At 41.8% G+C, this 17,760-nt stretch overlaps 1 protein-coding gene across 2 annotated transcripts in view; it reads right to left on the bottom strand.

Annotated features, from left to right (window-relative positions):
* Positions 1-17,760, bottom strand: part of Kcnh8 (potassium voltage-gated channel subfamily H member 8) — a 373,224-nt gene continuing 355,464 nt past the window's right edge. For both annotated transcript variants that reach the window (XM_076557538.1, XM_076557539.1), the window contains exons 15-16: positions 16,165-16,241; positions 1-873 (exon numbers count right to left, since the gene is read on the bottom strand). In XM_076557538.1, coding sequence (XP_076413653.1) covers positions 187-873; positions 16,165-16,241 — 764 coding nt within the window. In that variant the 3' untranslated portion in view covers positions 1-186. The remainder of the gene's footprint in view (positions 874-16,164; positions 16,242-17,760) is intronic.

Below are 17,760 nucleotides of genomic sequence, written 5' to 3' on the forward strand. Positions count from 1 at the left end.
TTTTCAAGATCTAGAAATTGTTTGCTACAGTAAAGAAGTGGATCTGCCTTTCTCTGGCCCCTTGCCCTCTTTTCTGCAGAATTCCCAACAATGCTTGGGCGCCATGCCTACTAGAGGCCCCAGAGGCCGACTAGAGCTGTCATGCAGCAGCAGTTTGGCATTGGAAGCTGCCCTTATGTGCTGATATCATACATTTATGGCTTTGCTGTCCTTTGCATCTGCTGTACTTGTGACAACTTCTGGAAAGTTCTCCAAGGGTTCTGTAGAGGCTGACATCATTGCTTCTTGGTCCCAAGAGCCTGGTAAGTTTTCCAAACTGAAGGAACTCACAGGTCCATGGGTGGTACTGCCCTCTTCTGATCTACTTGGGAGAACCAGGTGCAAGGATGTTTCTGATGAGGAGCAGATGGAGGATGAGAGAGTGGCTGAGATGGACTGCAAAGGTGTCAGTGTGGTATCAGAATGGGGGGAGATGCACCTTAGGAACTGCAAGTGACCTTCCTGGATAACCTGGCAGTGGGAGGGGGAATAATCAAGGTTTGGAGAATGATGCAGTTCTCTGTCTGCTGGGTTTTGCTCATGAGCTTCAGTTCGTTGAGGGCTGCTGCCCAAAGAGGAGGGATCCACACTCCAGATGTCAGAGGTGACATTACCATGATAAAGCTGCGCTCCACCTGCCTGAAAATGTAGGCAAGGCTGGTGAGCACTCCAGCTCACCCTGGTCTGTAGGCTTTCTCTGGAAGGACACATTGGAGCGGGATGCAGAGAACAAAACCTTGATGGCTGCTCAGGTGACAAGATGTTTTCTAGAAGTTGCATGATGTTCCTCATATCTTTCCCTAGTTGCGAGACCTCCTGAGTCAATGTTGTTACCTGTGTGGAGAGAGCAGAGCCAACAACAATGGTCACAGGTACACAGAGTGGACAGGAAGTGAGCACTGAAGACAGGAAGTGAGATTTCTTAATAAGAAGGCCACTCCAACTCAGAGCTAACCAAGCTCAAGGTGAGTGAGTAGGCTGGGCATATAGATGGATGTATTCCTGATCTAAAGACACACCCACTTTGGAGAGATGAGTGTGATTAGGGGTTTTAATCAGTGACTGGGGTATCATTGCAAGGAATTAGTGGCTTTGAACATCAATGACAGCTTTCACTTCCTAAGAGTGGATGGGATGCAGATAGGTACACAGATGTCACTCAGTGCCTGAAGGGGCAGATACCATGTGCAAAGTACCAGACACACTGAGCCTTGACTGAACAGCAGCTCTCTAGCTTAACATTTCCTAGGGGAGGTCTTCTGACAACAGATCCAGAACCAAAGGGACCTTCAAGAAGGAGAGGGTGGTGAGAACTCTTACCAGATTTTCTAGCAAGAGAGTTCTTGGGAGAAAGAGACTGCGAAGTGGTTAACTAGAGGCAAGCAGTATGAGCACCCAAGTGCCCTGGGGTCTACCAGATAACCAGAAGGTCCTTTAGTTGTAGCTCAGATTGTATTGTATCTGCTTTGTAGATGTAACCAACCATCTTATTAAAATAAGAAACACAGAAACAATGTAAAAGAGAAAGCCGAGAGGTCAGAGGTCAGAGCTCAGAGCTAAAATCTTACCTCCTGCAGTGCTCCTAGCTTCCCCGAAAGAGAGCTACTTCTTGTGTGTCTGTCTTTAAATAGTCTTTCTGTTCTGCTTTCTCATTGGTTGTAAACCCAAACACATGGCTTCCTCGTCACTGCCTGTAAGTACCACCCTCCAGGTCTTAAAGGTATATGTCTCCAATGCTGGCTGTATCCCTGAACACATAGAAATCTACCTAGCTCTTCTAACCACCACGCTCTTGCTAGGGCTCTAATAGCTCTGACCCCAGGGCAACTTTATTTATTAACAAACAATTAAAATCACATTTCAGTACAAATAAAATATCACCATACTGCTTCACTTGCTGTAGAGGTGAATATTTAGCATTTATCAGATTCTCAAAGAGACACAGTCCCTAAACACAAGAACCACAGAAAAGTATTCATTTAAAACAATAATAAAATCCACTGAAAGGTTGTATTCCTAACATTAGATTTAGATTAAGACAACAACAACAAAACCCCACAGAGTCCACTAGAAGACTGAATGTGGCTCCAATCTGTGCTTTCTGAAGGAAGTCTGCATCCCCTCAAACAGGACACACACAAATTTCCACTTCTTGGGTTACCCAGCACTAACACAATGTTGTAATGCTTTGCCATCTCTATTTTAATACATCATATCTTATGATGGTGTTGCTGTGAATTGATTTTACTATCACAACCCACAAAGGTTCCAATGGAAGCAGCTGAAGCCCCAAATAAATACCATCAAGATCCAAACAGAGCAGTCTCAACATCATGATACCAAAACCAAAACTACTGTCTGGGGCAGGCTGCCAGGCTTCTTTATCTCTCTCTCACACACACATTTAAAACATATCTATGTATCCAGTTTTTGTACAAATGTATACATTATGATGAGTATGCCCTTTAAGTCCTCCACTCTCCCTCTTCTCTCCCCAGCCAGTCCCTTTGTTTCCCTGGACAGCTTTACTTTCATTGTCTAGACATTCCTAGTTCATCCACCCCACTTTCTGTGAGAACATTCTGAAACTAATTCTTTTTTTAAATTTATTTTTTGTTATTAAGAGATTTATCTATTTATTTTACATATCAACCTCAGATTCCCTGTCCTCCTTCCTCCCACCCCCCATTCCCACCTCCAAGGCAAGGTCTCCCATGGGGAGTCAGCAGAGCCTGGTACATTCAGTTGGGCCAAGTCCAAGCCCCTCCTCCCTGCACTAAGCCTGTGCAAAGTGTCTCACCATAGGCACTAGGTTCCAAAAAGCCAGCTCATGCACTAGGGGCAGGTCCCAGTCCCACTGCCTGGGGGCCCCCAAACAGTTCAAGCTAAACAACTGTCTTACCCAGACAGTCACTTATCCAGAAGGCCTAGTCCAGTACCGTGGGGGCTCCTCAGCTATTGGTCCACAGTTCATATGTTTCCACTACTGAAAGTAATTCTTTGCAGCCCCAACAGGAAGTGGCCCTGCTCAAATTCAGGCATTTAGAAAAGTCTAGAAGGAAGTCATTCTGTGGTTCAGGCCACCAACTGTTAACACATTCACTCAAATTTTAAGAACAAAACTCTTTGTGCTGGTGTGGAACTGAAGGGAACCAAATGGATGCTTGTTTGGCTTATTTTCAGTGGATCTGCAACTACTGGAAGCAGAACATGCCTCTCCATCTCATGATGGAGTGGAAGAGTGAGTATGAAGAAATCAGTAATTTCGCCAATTCTGCATGTGTTGATCACACCCACTCATACATGCTGATGGTTCTATAGACTCCTTAGCTCCATTATCAGCATTTCAAGTTATGTTCTGCCACCAAATGAGATGATAGAAATCACATCTGCATGGCTCTCTCTGTGGGCACAGTGAGCCCATTCCTGAATCAAATTCACCTGGGTTGGTGGATTAGCTGAGCTTTCAGTCAGGATGCCCCCATGTGGTGGTTTGAAAGAAAATGGCCCCCAAAGGGAGTGGTACTATCAGGAGGTGTGGCTTTGTTGGAGTAGGTGTGGTCTTGTTGTAGGAAGTGTGTCATTGTGGAGATGGGCTTTGAGGTCTCATGTAATGCTCAAGCCATGCCCAATGAGACCCAGCACTTCTTGTTGTCTACAAGTCAAGGTGTAGGATACCTGGCTACTTCTCCAGTAACATATTTGCCTGCATGCTGCCTTGCTTCCCTCCATGATAATAATGGACTGTAAGTGAGCCACCCCAGTTAAATGTTTTTCTTTATAAGAGTTGCTATGGTCCTGGAGTCTCTTCATAGCACCATAAACCCTAACCTTTCATTCAGAACTGGATAAAGATAGAGCACTGGAGGACTGAATTTGAACTTTAGGTATATTAAGAATTATAGTATTCAGTGAGAGTTTTAACAAATCTATAATGATACAACATTTTAATGATCAAATAAACCAAAGACAAGCAAGGTTCAGTATGTGAAACCTAATACTGAGTCCCAAAAGTGAAATGATGTTTTATTTTAAAAATGAAAAGTGTGTGTGTGTGTGTGTGTGTGTGTGTGTATGCACATGAGTGTGGTGCCCTCAGAGGCCAGAAGAAAGCATCAGATCCCCTGGAGCTGGAGTTATGGGTGTTTATGAGCCCCTGACATGGGTGCTGGGAATGGAACTCCTACCCATTGCAAGTGTAATGTGGTTTCTTAGTTGCTGAACCACCTCTTCAGCCCCCAAATGGTATTTTTTAAAGATTGCTTATTTCATGAAAGACATCAAAATTCAGGCCTTATCTTTTGCTGTAATATGTTTTCACATTGATTCTGAAGGAGTTAGGAGATGCTTGCTAATGTGTTTAGAATCTCTACAGAACACAGTGACATAAACCATTGCCTCATGGATAAGAGTTATATAGACTGTCAATTCAACATCAGATAAGTAAATAGTGTAATCTCAGAAAACAATTCCAGACTGATTAAACAGTAAATTCTCTTCAAAGCAAATTATATGAACAACAACAACAAAAGATTTGCTACAGGGTAAACACCATAATTCAGAATAAATGCATTTCTAGCTTTCAAAATAAAAATTTTCCCTTTATTTAGAGCCATGTTCTTGACATCTAACTTAAACTGTACAATCACCATAACTTTTGGGCCATGAACTCTGAATGGGAACCCATGGACTGCCCTGGATCCAGGAATATAAACACATATTAACTGTTCCAAAAGGCAAATTACTATCTTAACTGGGACTAAAAACAACATAGGAGTCAAGAAAATAGAGTTCTTAAGTGATGTGAGGGAAGATTTCCATCATTGTGCTCCTGGGGACACGCCCCTGCACCCTATTAAAGTTCCACGAGGGAATTAATCCTTTGCAAGGACAAGGTCGGTTGCCACAAAGAGAGACAGCATCTCCTGAAGGCGGAAACGATGGTGACATTGATGGGGACAGGGACTTCCACAGGAGACACTGTGGGTTTGAATGCAGTGGTGTGTGCTGGTTCCTGCTGGGTTTGCTGACAGAGTCTATTCTAAGATAGGAAAGACTAGTCCTGATTAAGTATGAGAAACAAAGAGTTTACTTTTTGAGGGTGGTAGAATTCAAGCCTCCACCTTCTTAAAAACAAACAAACAAATAGAATTGTCAGTGAAGATTGTTGAGGCTGCTTTCAGTCTAGGACTGTCCAGTTACAGAGTCAACATGAAACTTAGTGCCGGAGACTGTGAAGTGAAGCAATATAGCCAAGCAGAACCATCCAGACCAAAAAAGGGAAGCTTTCTTCTTGCCCAACAGCAACCTAAAATCCTTACATATTTCTGCCACTCATATTAGAAAACATGAGTCTTCCCAAGACCCACCTCTTTTCTATCATTTTTTGTTTGTTTGTTTCTAGAAACTTTGCACACGGGAGGCTATATTGATGTGGACTTCTGATTCAAGGTAGAGAGAATGGATACAAGGAACATTATTTGATATGTATTCTCCACTTGTAGATTGCTTTTCATGCATTCATTTTTTTTTCTTCCTTCATCTCTCTTTTTCATTCTTTCTCTTCCTCCCTTTTCTTTGTCCCCTCTCATCTCCCTTCTCCTATGGATGAAAACCCAGCAGTCTGGATTTAAAACTGTTGGCCAAACCAGTTTTACCTTTACCACGTGCCAGCAAACTGCTCACACCCAACATTTCCTCTTGTCCCAAGTCCTGCCAGAAAGGGGAGCAAGGAAAACACTCTTTGTGCTTCCAAGTGACTCCCTTCTCTGGTCCTGACACCAGAGCATCCTAAGACTCCCCTCTTTTATTTTTGTGGAAGGATCATACATTGAGGTCTCAGTTCACCAGGGCCAAGCAGTTGTATTGGAAATGCCTGTACTATTAGTAGACATCACCTCTTGTCACACACAATAAACTTGCCAGCAGTGATAATCCCACACACTGCACTGACCTTGACACGTGTTTAAGAAGGGAACCACTAACTTACCACACTTCCTTATTTCTCCCACATCCAGGATTCCTTAGAACTTCTGTGTCCTTATTGGCCTACATTTCCAGAGTACCTTGTTTACTGCTGTTGTGTTTAATCAGCTCTACTGATATATTTTTACTTGTCTCCCTCTCTCCACTGAGTCATTTTCCCATAAGGACTGTGGTGTATGGCTTAAATAACATAGATGTAAACTTTAGTCCCTATATAATTGGTTTTATGTCAGCATCCCATGTGGCTGGATTTGGTAATGGATACAGAAACTAAGCTCAATTGAGAATTTCTGCATGGCAGAGAATACTAATCCGGAGGACAGTCCGGAGGAAAGGGCAACCACAGTCTTCCTTTGCTCTGTTAACACTGTTAATATCAGAAGCTCCTTGAATTTTAGCATGGTCTGGCATGGATTCCTGTGGTAGTGCAATAGTTGGGGCTATTGGAAACTGTGCTTTAAGATTCTATTTTGCCAGGTTAAAGTTTGAATAATTGCAGTCAGACAAGTTGGGGATTCTCTGACTGTGAGATAAAATGTAAGGATGTCCAAGTTGGTGTTGATCAGAACTGAACAAGGACCTGTATGGGCTAAGTGCAGGGAGGTCAGGGACTTTACTAGTTTTTTTAAGTAGCTCAAGTTTCTGTACAAATATTGCCATATAGCACACACTCTAAACTTTGTTTTGGTAGATGGGTAGTTTAATTACGAGTAAATTGTATGGTGAATTTAACATGTGTTTCTATTTTTGTTACTAAATTTAAATATTTTTCCTACTGATTTAAACTTGCAAGGACAGAAATAATTATCACCAAGCTTCTAGCAGGAAAGAATGCTTCATATGGTCTGAATATCTTATCAGAGTTTCTACTGCTTAAAACTGAGAGATTTTGGAGCACGTAATTTATTATTTACATGGTTCATCTGTGAGGATGACCACTATTTTTCACAGTAACTGCAGACACTGTCATACATTGTATTGTGGCTTTTGGTGGAGACTGAGATTTGCTGTTTTGTTGTGTTTATGGCATGTGTTTTGGGAATAGGAGTGTAAGTCAAAACACATCCTTAGCTATGCTGTTTGTTTCTTGTGAAATAGCTCTCCTTCTTCTGTACATTTTCTCTTTCTGAATCCTATCACTATCACTATAACCCATGAACTCTGGAACTTGGTAGTCAGAGAAAAACATGGTATTTTCATTTTCATGAAATGAAATAAGTAAGCAGATGGGGATGCATCTGGTGACGTAATCCTCTTGGTATGAAGAGTTCGTGACCTGCCTCAATGTTTGCCAAATGTGCATATTTTCCTGCTGGACACCATTTTCTTAAATTCAGGGGTACTAACTGCAACACACACACACACACACATACACACACACACACACACAGAGAGAGACGTGCACACACACACATATGCACACACATTTTTATAGGCTGATTCTAATAATTAAGTGATCTTTCACTGAATTCTTTGTCATCTTTATTTGTAACGAAACTGTATACTGCCTAAGTGTGGTAGCACACGCCTATTTCCCAGCTACTCTGAAAGTTGAGGCAGGAGGCTCATGAGTTTGAGGTTAGCCTCAGTATCTTATCAAGAACTTGTCTTAAAATAAAAAAATCCTGGAGTTTTATCTCAGTGACTGCAGAGCCCCTGACCACATGTGCAAAGACTTGGGTTCCATCCTCAGTACTGCAAAAAGTCACATATATTTACAGTGAAAAACATGGTGGTGACTGATGTGTATTCACTGTGCAATAACTATCTCAAGCTAATTAATGGACCATACTTAGCATTTTTCATTGTTAGGAAATTTAAAACGTGTGTTCTTAGCAATGTATCAATATATAACACATGCTCAGCTATAAACAAACAGTGCGTCTCCTGAGCATCTTCCTTTGTCAAACTGGACCTTGTGTCCTTTGCCTACCACCCAGTCCTCACAGTTCCTGGTAGCCCCAGTCTGCTCTCAGTCTCTCCAGTTCATTCCCAGTTCTCACAGAATTACGTCCTTTGGTTAAGCCCTCACACCCCGAGCTGTCAGCAAGCATGTGGCCCTCTTTTGTTTTCTGTCATGTTGGTGAATCTCTAGGTAGTATTGAGCTGTGTGCACATGGCTCTTGGCAGCTTTCTTACGATACTGTTGGCAGGCATGGCCTTGAAGGGAGAGATCAGAAGTGCAGTGGGACTCAAGTCTGATTATATTCAACCACACAGTTTCATGTAGCTGAAATAATTTTACAAAGAGATGTTTCCTTACAGGTTATCTGGCTTCCCCAGTCAATACAGAAAAGAAAGGAAAACGTTTGGTTTTTTCCTTTCTCCCAAATCAATGTTTAAAAAAGCTTATCTGTTGCCCCCTGAAAGTAATCAATTGGTTGCTTATTGATAAATATTAGAAAAAAAATCACAAATATAGGATATTAACATTGTATCCACTATATTTATTATTTCCACTGAAACTCATGTTTGACAAGTATGCATATGTTGTGATTATCTGTAGACTGGTACACTGCTGGGCTCACTAATGTTCAGTCATGAATTGGGGAGAGACTCACAAGGGTTTGCCTTTCCCTGAGGATATGCAGGGACAGCTAACAGCTGTTCAGAGTTGCTCTTCAAGTTGCCCACAGTCCTATAGGTAATCTCGGCTGTGCTCACCTACACCCCTGTAAGTAACCCATGCTCCTGAGGGTAACTCCTTATCTTTACCCCTCTAAATAATCCTAACTGAATTCAGTGGTTCACATGGAAAGAGTTAGGTAGGGTCATTGCTTTGGTCTGTTGTTGGTGCCTTATTTGATGTGAATAGACCTGTTTGTCTTCTCAGGAAAAGATGCCCAAACAATATGCTACTGTATCCTTCACAGAGTATAGCTGCCTCAAGGTCCAATGAGGAGTCTGCTCACCTCTTCATGTGAATCTTTTATAAGAAATCCATTGAATAGAGGTCCGAGGGACTTTTAAGGTCCAGAAACCCACCCCCAAACTACTAAGAATGGGAAATACATTAAACAGACATACATGACAAGCTGCAAAATCAACGATTAAGAATACAGTTTCATTTATAGTAGAACCAAAGGAATGGAATACTTGGAAATAGATACAAACAAATAGGTGTGAAGCTGGGAACTGAAAATTATAAAATATTGCTTGGAAAAACCCTAGACACATACTGAAATCCTTAGTTCATGAATCAGAATATCTTCACATGGCAGTATTCCTAACCATGGTTCATAGGCAGAAATCAAGGGAACATCACAAAAGAAGAGGCAGGAAGTAGGTAAGGGTTGTAGGATAGAGAGAAGCGCTATCAAATGTCTTCTTGGTTTGACATGGCTATTTTACATATGAACACCCAAGATCAAGGTGAACCCACTATTATTATTCTGCTAAATGGATATTGCATCAATCTGCCCTCTAAATTTGCCTCTCTACCTATAAAATAGTACAGATCTCAGACCTCATGAGATTAAGTTTCTTTGGGTAGTGGATGGTGATTAACACAGAAACTCACAACTGGCCAAAGTGCAGAGAATAAACATCAGCAGAGTGCTCAGTCACAAATGGGACATCTGTATTACATCCCCTCTCAAAGCTCAGGGGCCATCATGGAAGAGATTGTAATAGCCAGAGGTCAGAGAGGACTCAAGAAAAAGCATGTCTTTATGACATGATGGGGCCTTCACACTAATAAACTAACAGCAGCTGTGGGTGCCTGCATAAGACCAGCACAAGATCAAGTCATTCGACATTCTAGTGTGGAGCAGGAAGATGTTGACAAGAACCCTCCCAACTGGGGAGCTGTGGGCAGTTGATAACCTCTAGGGAAGGGAGGGTCAGGTATATTTAAGGGTATGGCTACTGGTAGATGGACCAATGGATGTCCCCATAACCAGGCAATTTATGGGCAGCATAAATTAGAGTTGAAGGGTGATGAAATAAAAAAAGAGAACATATGTAGGAGGTAGGATGCTGTGGGATGTTCTGTATGTCCTGTGGGAGCCCGTTCTTGGGTTCCTCATGGCTTTACCCAGCAGGTCCGCATAGAGGATGATTAGGACTGTGGGCCTGAGTGCAGGTATCTGAGATGGTGTGCACTTGGCTGTGCTGGGGAATGGTCTGTATATCAAATTGCTCTGATTGGTCAATAAATAAAACCTGATTGGCCAGTGGCTAGGCAAGAAGTATAGGCGGGACTAACAGAGAGGAGAAAAGAAAGAACAGGAAGGCAGAAGGAGTCACTGCCAGCTGCCGCCAGGATAAGCTCATGTGAGAATGCCGGTAAGCCACAAGCTACGTGGCAGGGTATAGATTTGTAGAAATGGATTAATTTATGCTATAAGAACAGTTAGCAAGAAGCCTGCCACAGCCATACAGTTTGAAGCAACATAAGTCTCTGTGTTTACTTGGTTGGGTCTGAGCAGCTGTGGGACTGGCGGGTGACAAAGATTTGTCCTGACTGTGGGCAAGGCAGGAAAACTCTAGCTACAATAGGAGGTAGAAGTGGATCTAGGAGAAGTTAGGAGGAAGAGTAGGGTGAATATTTTCAAAATACATTGTCTGAAATTCTCAAAGAATTAATAAAAATATTTTTTAAATTTCAGCATGGAGTGCAGAGGAGCTCACACAGCTCCATCCCATCTGAGGAACTGTTAGCAGTTGATGGCTGCTGAAGGAGAGAGAGTCACTGCTTTTTGGGAGTGTGGCCACTGGTAGGATGACACCACAATCATATGAGTACATGGGCAACATTAACTGGACTCAGAGGTAAGTAAGTAAATAAATAATGGTATGCATGAAGTTGGGAGGGAGATAAGAAGATATGGTCAGTCATTCTGAGATCAGTTGAGATCGATATGATCAAGATACATTGTATACATACATGAAATTTAAAATAATAACTAAAAATATTAAAAGAAAGCATGCTTTCCTATTAAATAAGTGTTTCTAAAGTTGGCACAAAGCCCCAGACAGCTGAAGCTATCTTGAAAGAGGAAACTGAAGAGGGAGGACACTTATCTTTCCATTTTGGAACTTGCTACAATGCAAAGCAATAAAGACAGCAGAGAACTGGGACACAAATAGACTAGTCAGCAGAATACAATTTTGAGTCCAGAAACAGGGAGGTATGGTGGTGCACACCTGCACTCCTCTCAGGGGGCTGAAGCAGGAAGATCACAAGTTTGAGGCTATGCTGAGAAAAACTCTAAGTAAAAAATTTAAGGTTAGAAGTAAACTGCAATGGTTAACCTAAATTGGTAGCATCACTGGATTTAGAATTGCCCCAGAAACAATCCTTTTGTGTGTCTATGAGGATATTTCTAAAAATGTTTAATTGAAGAGGAAAGACCCATGCTACATGTGGTGTCACTGTCCTATGGCTTGTAGTCCCTTGAGTGATACAAGGAGAAGTGAGCTGAGTGCCAGCATTAACTTTTCAGAGCCTCCTGACTGTGGATGCAGTGTGACAGTCACCTCCCCTGCTGCCACCCTCCTTCCCCTTGAACTGCAAACCAAACAAATCTTTCTTCCTAGCATATTTCTTGTCAGACATTTGGTTATGGCAACAAGAACAGTAACACATGCATTAGTCTTCACATTCACATTCCACTGATTTATAAACATCGCTTTCAGACCTCTCAACTGGAAAGAGTGTTTTAACCAATGGGGCTATGAAAATTGAGATACAAATAAAGCTAAATGCACAACTCATACAATACGTACAACTTAATCCAAAATAGATCAAAGGCACAAACACAAGTGATTACAGTATAAAACAGAGAAGAAGAAAACAGAGGAATAAATATTCATTACACTGGATTTCTCACAAATATGACCCCCAAAGAACAAGAAAAGAAATGAAGACAGATTAGCTGTCTCTACAATCAATACTCATGTGCTTCAAGGGATACCATCAAGGAAGTCAAACTTAGATCTACAAAAAGAGGAGAAACTCATGTGTTTCCTAAGGAACTTGGTTCTGTAAAATGTAAGGAACACTTAAGAGTTAATAATCAAAAGACAACCCAATTGAAAATGGGAAAAGAATGGAAAGGAACAGTTCTGCAAAGAAGATCAATGACCAAAACACCGGCAAAGGTACAGAGTGTGAGCAACTGTAGGGAGCTCTAACACAGAAGGAGGCAGAGTCTAGTTCTCAGGATTAAAGGGGCCACCATACTTCACATTTGGTGTTTACATACTCCATACAGTCCTAAGTTCACACTGGAACTCCTAGTGCAGATTTTCTTACCTGCTAATAGAAGAACAGTATAAGATCTGGGAAGACAAACACCTTGCTGAAGTAACTGAATGTGAACCTTAGCTATTGTTTCCCTCCAGGGCAGCTTTTCCTTTTCAGCAGTGGTTTATGTTTTGTGCTCACTATGCCAAAGCACTTTTTCCTTAAACACTTCGCCATGTCTTTCTGGGTCAGCCAGATTTGAGAAACTAGAGCACATGTAGCATTTACCTACAAACCTCTTCAGAAATGTAGCGTTTGACTCTCAGAGTCCACAGCCCCTGAAGTGACTTTTATTATTGTCAAAGACTTTCTCAGAGTCACAGCTTCACTGAGCTATAAAGCGTGGATACTGTATCTAAAGCAGGCTAATACTGGTGCCTGCCTTACAGCTTTAAAATTCCCTTATGTGTTCTGGGAATGTAGGTTAAGAGCAATATTATGCCTTTTCTGACATTTAAAATGTATTTAACTAGTTAATTATGATGTCTACATAGCATGGAACAATTCCATATATTTGAATTATATACATAAATACATAACTTATTCATATTTTGTGTGTGCATGCATGTATATATGTGTATATGTATGTGTGTGTCTGCAAGTGCACATGCAGGTACCCAAAGAGGCTAGAAGAGGCTCCAATCTTCTGGAGCTACAGTTACAGGAGGCTATGAGGGCATGAGCACCCTGATGTGGGGGCTGGGAACTGAACCCGGGTCCTCTGGAAGAGTATAAGTGCTCTTAACCACTGAGCCATTGTTCCAGACTCTGTATGTTAAATCTTTGAGCAGATATCAGAGTTCAGATTCATCAGTGCTCCGGCAGTGCACTTGGTGCCTACAGTGTGCACTACAATCTCTGCTCTTCCGCTGTCTGGCGTTTTGGTAACAGACTTCAGGGTCATGCAGTAGATTTCACATTTACTACCAATGTATGTCTTCCTTAATAGTAACCAAATAAAGTATAAAGTAAGAGTAAAGCAATCAGCTGATCCCATCTACAAAAAGTAGGACTTACACAAAGCAGAGTGTTAGGCTTCGACTTGATTATTTTCTATGTCAACAATATGACTTTGTAGCAGATGTGAGGAAAACACACGTAGGAGGTTGAAAGGAGTAACTGCACATTCTGAAGCCACTTTGTATTTTTTACTGTACCTGGCTTGGTGGCTTTTAATATACTACACACAGGGTCAAGGCTATATAAATTAAATTGTGCGTAAAGATCAAAGTTGTTTATTTGTTTTTTGTTTTGCTTAAGATACAACCGTGAGGAAATCAGATATTTTACTCTAAGGAAAAATCTAATCTTTAGAAGCAGGTGATTGGTCTACTAATAATTTTATCTTGGCCTTCTTACTTTGATGAATATTTCTCAACAGAGAAACAATGATGAATATATCGAATTGCAAGGCTCCTTTGTTTTCCAAATGGATCTCTGTTTACACAGACTGCTGGGCCACATTATCAAAGAGCAATAATACAGTGATCACTTCTTTAGCCTGACTTGGGCAGTGACCACACTCAGAAGAAATAAACCTCCTTTTCCAAGAACAGCTGACTCTAAGATTCAGTTAAGAAGTAGATCACTTAGAACTCTTACATGTTTGTGTCAAATGGGAATGGGAAGAACTTCAATGGCATTATGGGTGGTTTTAGCCAGGGCAATGTCTGAAGAGAAACTGCTCAAAGGAAAAATGATGTGCAGATTGCCAACAAGATCTCTAGCTGTTTTTTTGTCCCCTCCTGCTTAAAAAAGCTACTTTATTTTAAAATCTTAGATATCTGGTCTGCATGTATGTCTATGTACTATGCGTGCCTGGTGCCCACAGAGGCTGGAAGAGGCCCTGGATCTGTCAGAAGTGCACTTGTAGGCTGGTGAAAGCTGCACCTGTGGATGCTAGGAACCAAACCTGGGTCCTCTGCAAGAGCAGCTGGTGCTCCTAACCCCAGAGCCATCTCTCCAGCCCCCTCTGTAGTTTTCAGTGGGAGGTTATTTGGGTAATCCCCATACAGTTTGGACTAGTCACTATGATTTAAGAACTGTCAGTCCAGTTAGGGAGTTCTCTAATACTGTCATTTCTGTTCTTCTCCTGGTACTTCCCCTCTTAGTCATTGTCTCACTTCAGAAACAACAGGATGGAAGGAGATGGTGCAGCTGAGTGTAAATCTTCAATAAGAGAGACCTGGGCTATGCCAGCGGCACTACTGTGTTACTACAGATCATTGCAAGTTGGTGTGACCACATGAATTTCACTTATAAAATTCTCAGTATCAGTACATGGTGATCCTACCTAAGATGATAGCATGTGAGTTCTAACTTCAATCTGGAAGGGGACTCTTTTACCCTCTACCTCTCCACACGTCCTTCCTGTGGTCCAAAAGAATCCCAAAGCTTCTTGAATTTTTCCTGTGAAAGTTTCTCTAGACTGCTCTGTAGCTCGGCCTGTAAAGAGCCTCAGCCCTTCTTTTCCTTGTTTCTGGGATGAACATGTTTGAGTTGTCCCCTGCAATCTCTCAGAGGTCCCCAGCAGGCCTGAGTTCCAATTACCCACAGGTTAACTCATTAACACACATTTACTTTTCACCTTCAAGCTTTTCTGTTGTTTTTCCAGCATGCTTCATTGGCCACTTCCAAAATAATTATTTGCATCTAAAATGTCCCAGAATGTGTTTTAAACTGCTGTCATTTGGGGAAAGCAATTAAAACCGAGGCAGCAACCAAGAAGCTACCTTATTCTATGTAAATGGACAGAAAGGTGAATCTCATCAAAACAGAGAGTAGGCCCATCATTCCCCAAGGCATGGTCTCCTAGATTGAGTACACATCTGAATGAGAGGCATCACTGGGGAGACAAAGCATATTCTAGAGTTAACTCTTGATGATGGTTAAATGAATAAAAAACTAAAACTTACTTAATCACATATTTTAAAATAGATGAGTTTTATGATATCTAAATACATCTTAATAAAGTTGTTGAGAATACTTTATTTTACATGGACAACCCTAAGGTTCAGAGAGGTAAAGTTCCAATGCTACATAGCAAACAAGTGTTGGGTAAAAAGCAGAACTTAGGCAAAAATGACTCTGAGAAATTACATTCTCCCATGGACTAACAATCTTGCTTTAACTCATTGAAAACTGAGGGACATCAGTTAAATAAAACATCTGCTCAAAATATAGGTTATATTGAAAAAAGTTGCCACGTGCTGTAGGTTGGAGAAAGCACACTCTAACAGCAAAGAGGCCCTGTGTAGTATCACACTCCATCACATTCAGGTCAAGTGTCCTCTAAAAGTCCCTGTCCTGGGGCAGACTGGCCCCTCAGCCTATGACAGAAAGAGGAGAAAACAGCAAAAAGACAAAGAGATTTAAAATACACCCTTGAGAACAGCTAGAAGATAAACCATTTCTAATAGAGGTTGCTATTATAAAAACATCTACAGTGGGAATAGGAAGCCAGATGTTGGCCCATGGAGAGACCTCTCTGCTTTGCACAGGTCCCTAAGTGGGGAACATCATCACGCTGCTTATCAGGGCTTCCTTAGTGCCTTTCTGCTGAATGTTGTAAGCACCAGTGCCATGATGGTGCTTCTGCTTCTTTTCCCTCTGTGGTTATTCCACGTGTCTTTGCTGGGTGTTATAAGGGTCTCAAGTGACTGCACTTTGTTATATATCTGCTGTATCTGTCTTGGACAATGGGTCAAAGGGCATGCATAACTATCTCCCTACTTATGCACGGGGAAATGGAGCTTGCTGAGTTACAGGATAGGGAAAAAGTCCCAGGGCCCTTTGAGGCTCAGGCAGTTTCTCTCCAGGGGCACAGCTGGTTATCCTGTCACACCACTTCTGCTGTAGGTAGAATTCTGATCTCCTTCTCCCCTCCATACCTCACTGTTGAGCTTGTTTATTTGCTGCTTTGTTTCCTCAGCCTTGATGAACAGAACAGCGGCTCCGACCTCCGGGTCTGAAAAGTGACACACACAAAGTGAGTCCTTTAGGAATACACTGTGTGTATTCAAACTTTGGGATGGCTGCAGTGTGGAAGGAAGGCTGTCACCTCAATGTCCCTGCCGCCTGAGCTCGTGGGTTCTTCCTCCCCAGGACCAGACAAACCTTTGTTCAATTTTTGGGCAGCACCTGCTGTACTCTCAGGGGGCAGTCTCACAGCACAGTGGTTGGTGACCACACTGGCTGCATGGGTTCCCACACAGTCAGCATGTTCCAACATCATACTCTTGTCTCTTCTCATTCTCACTGTCACTCCCCATGCCACACACACTGACCATGCTTCCCTTTTCTGTTGGAAAAGGGATTTGCTGTGCCCATGAGAACACTTCCATGCCTGTTTCAGGGGCTAATCTCTTTTGCTTCATATCTTTTACTGTACCACTCCCTTGCTCTTGTTTTTTAGTTCTCTTCTCTATCCAGGGTAAGAAGCACAGATAAATTATGTCTTTGTGAAAGAAAAGATTTGATGGGACAGAATTAGCCTGTCCCTGATCAGCTGTGAGTAGAACACTTGTTTGTGGGGGAAGAAAAATCACTCAAAACAGATCAGAGTAGTCATAAGAGCCAATTTTACATAGATGTCTTGCAGTCACTCAACAAACCATTCCCATCATATACAATAGGCCAATACCCCTTGATAGGAAATGGCAGTGAATAAAGAGCCCAGCAAAGGGAAGAGACATTTAAAGGCAATTAGGCAGTGGGTTTGGATTTCATGCTAAAGGCTGGTATAAAACACTCAGGTTTTAAGCACCTGAAGTTGAGCCATACAAGTATACTTATATTTTAAAAATGTTCTCTCTGCATTAAAAAGCAATGTGAACTCAGGGAAGAAATTTGGTGGCAACGAAAGCAAGGTGTAAGTGTGGCCGTAGAAGGACAGGTCTAGGCAGAACTGAGAGTCACTTCCAAGGCAGAAAAGAGAAATTGTTGCTTAAATATTTGAATATTAATGGTGGGACAAGGGAAAGGAGGAAGCCAAGAAATGAGTGGGTGAAAAGGGCAAGGCTCTTCATTGCCCCCAGGGAACCACAAGGAAAACGTTGCTGCAGAGATTCATTATTAGCTTTTGTGGCAAACACAGCAGTTTGATGTGACTATTATTTCCAAAGTAAATTCAATATACATAGTTTAGTTGAGCTAATGAATTAAGACTCTACTCTTTCTCCATTTGCATCAAGTCTTATGTGGACCCTCTGTTTTCCCAGAAGGCAATGAGTGCTAGGAAGGATTGCTAATTGCCAATAAAATGCTGAATTTACTAAACAGTAGAGCCTCATCCCTGTTGACAAAACTACCCATTCAATATCTTTCATGGGTTTGGGCTTATACAGGTGCCTACTAGTTGGCAGGACAATGGAACACAAGGATGTTAGCATTTGCTCAGAAGTGAGAACGATATGGCCAGGGAGTGCTGGTCTTGCATACCAGTTTTATTCATTTTGTTTTATCTACAAGCATTTAACAACTATTCA

The sequence above is a fragment of the Peromyscus maniculatus genome, chromosome 21 (genome assembly GCF_049852395.1).
Source record: "Peromyscus maniculatus bairdii isolate BWxNUB_F1_BW_parent chromosome 21, HU_Pman_BW_mat_3.1, whole genome shotgun sequence".
NCBI lineage: Eukaryota > Metazoa > Chordata > Mammalia > Rodentia > Cricetidae > Peromyscus > Peromyscus maniculatus.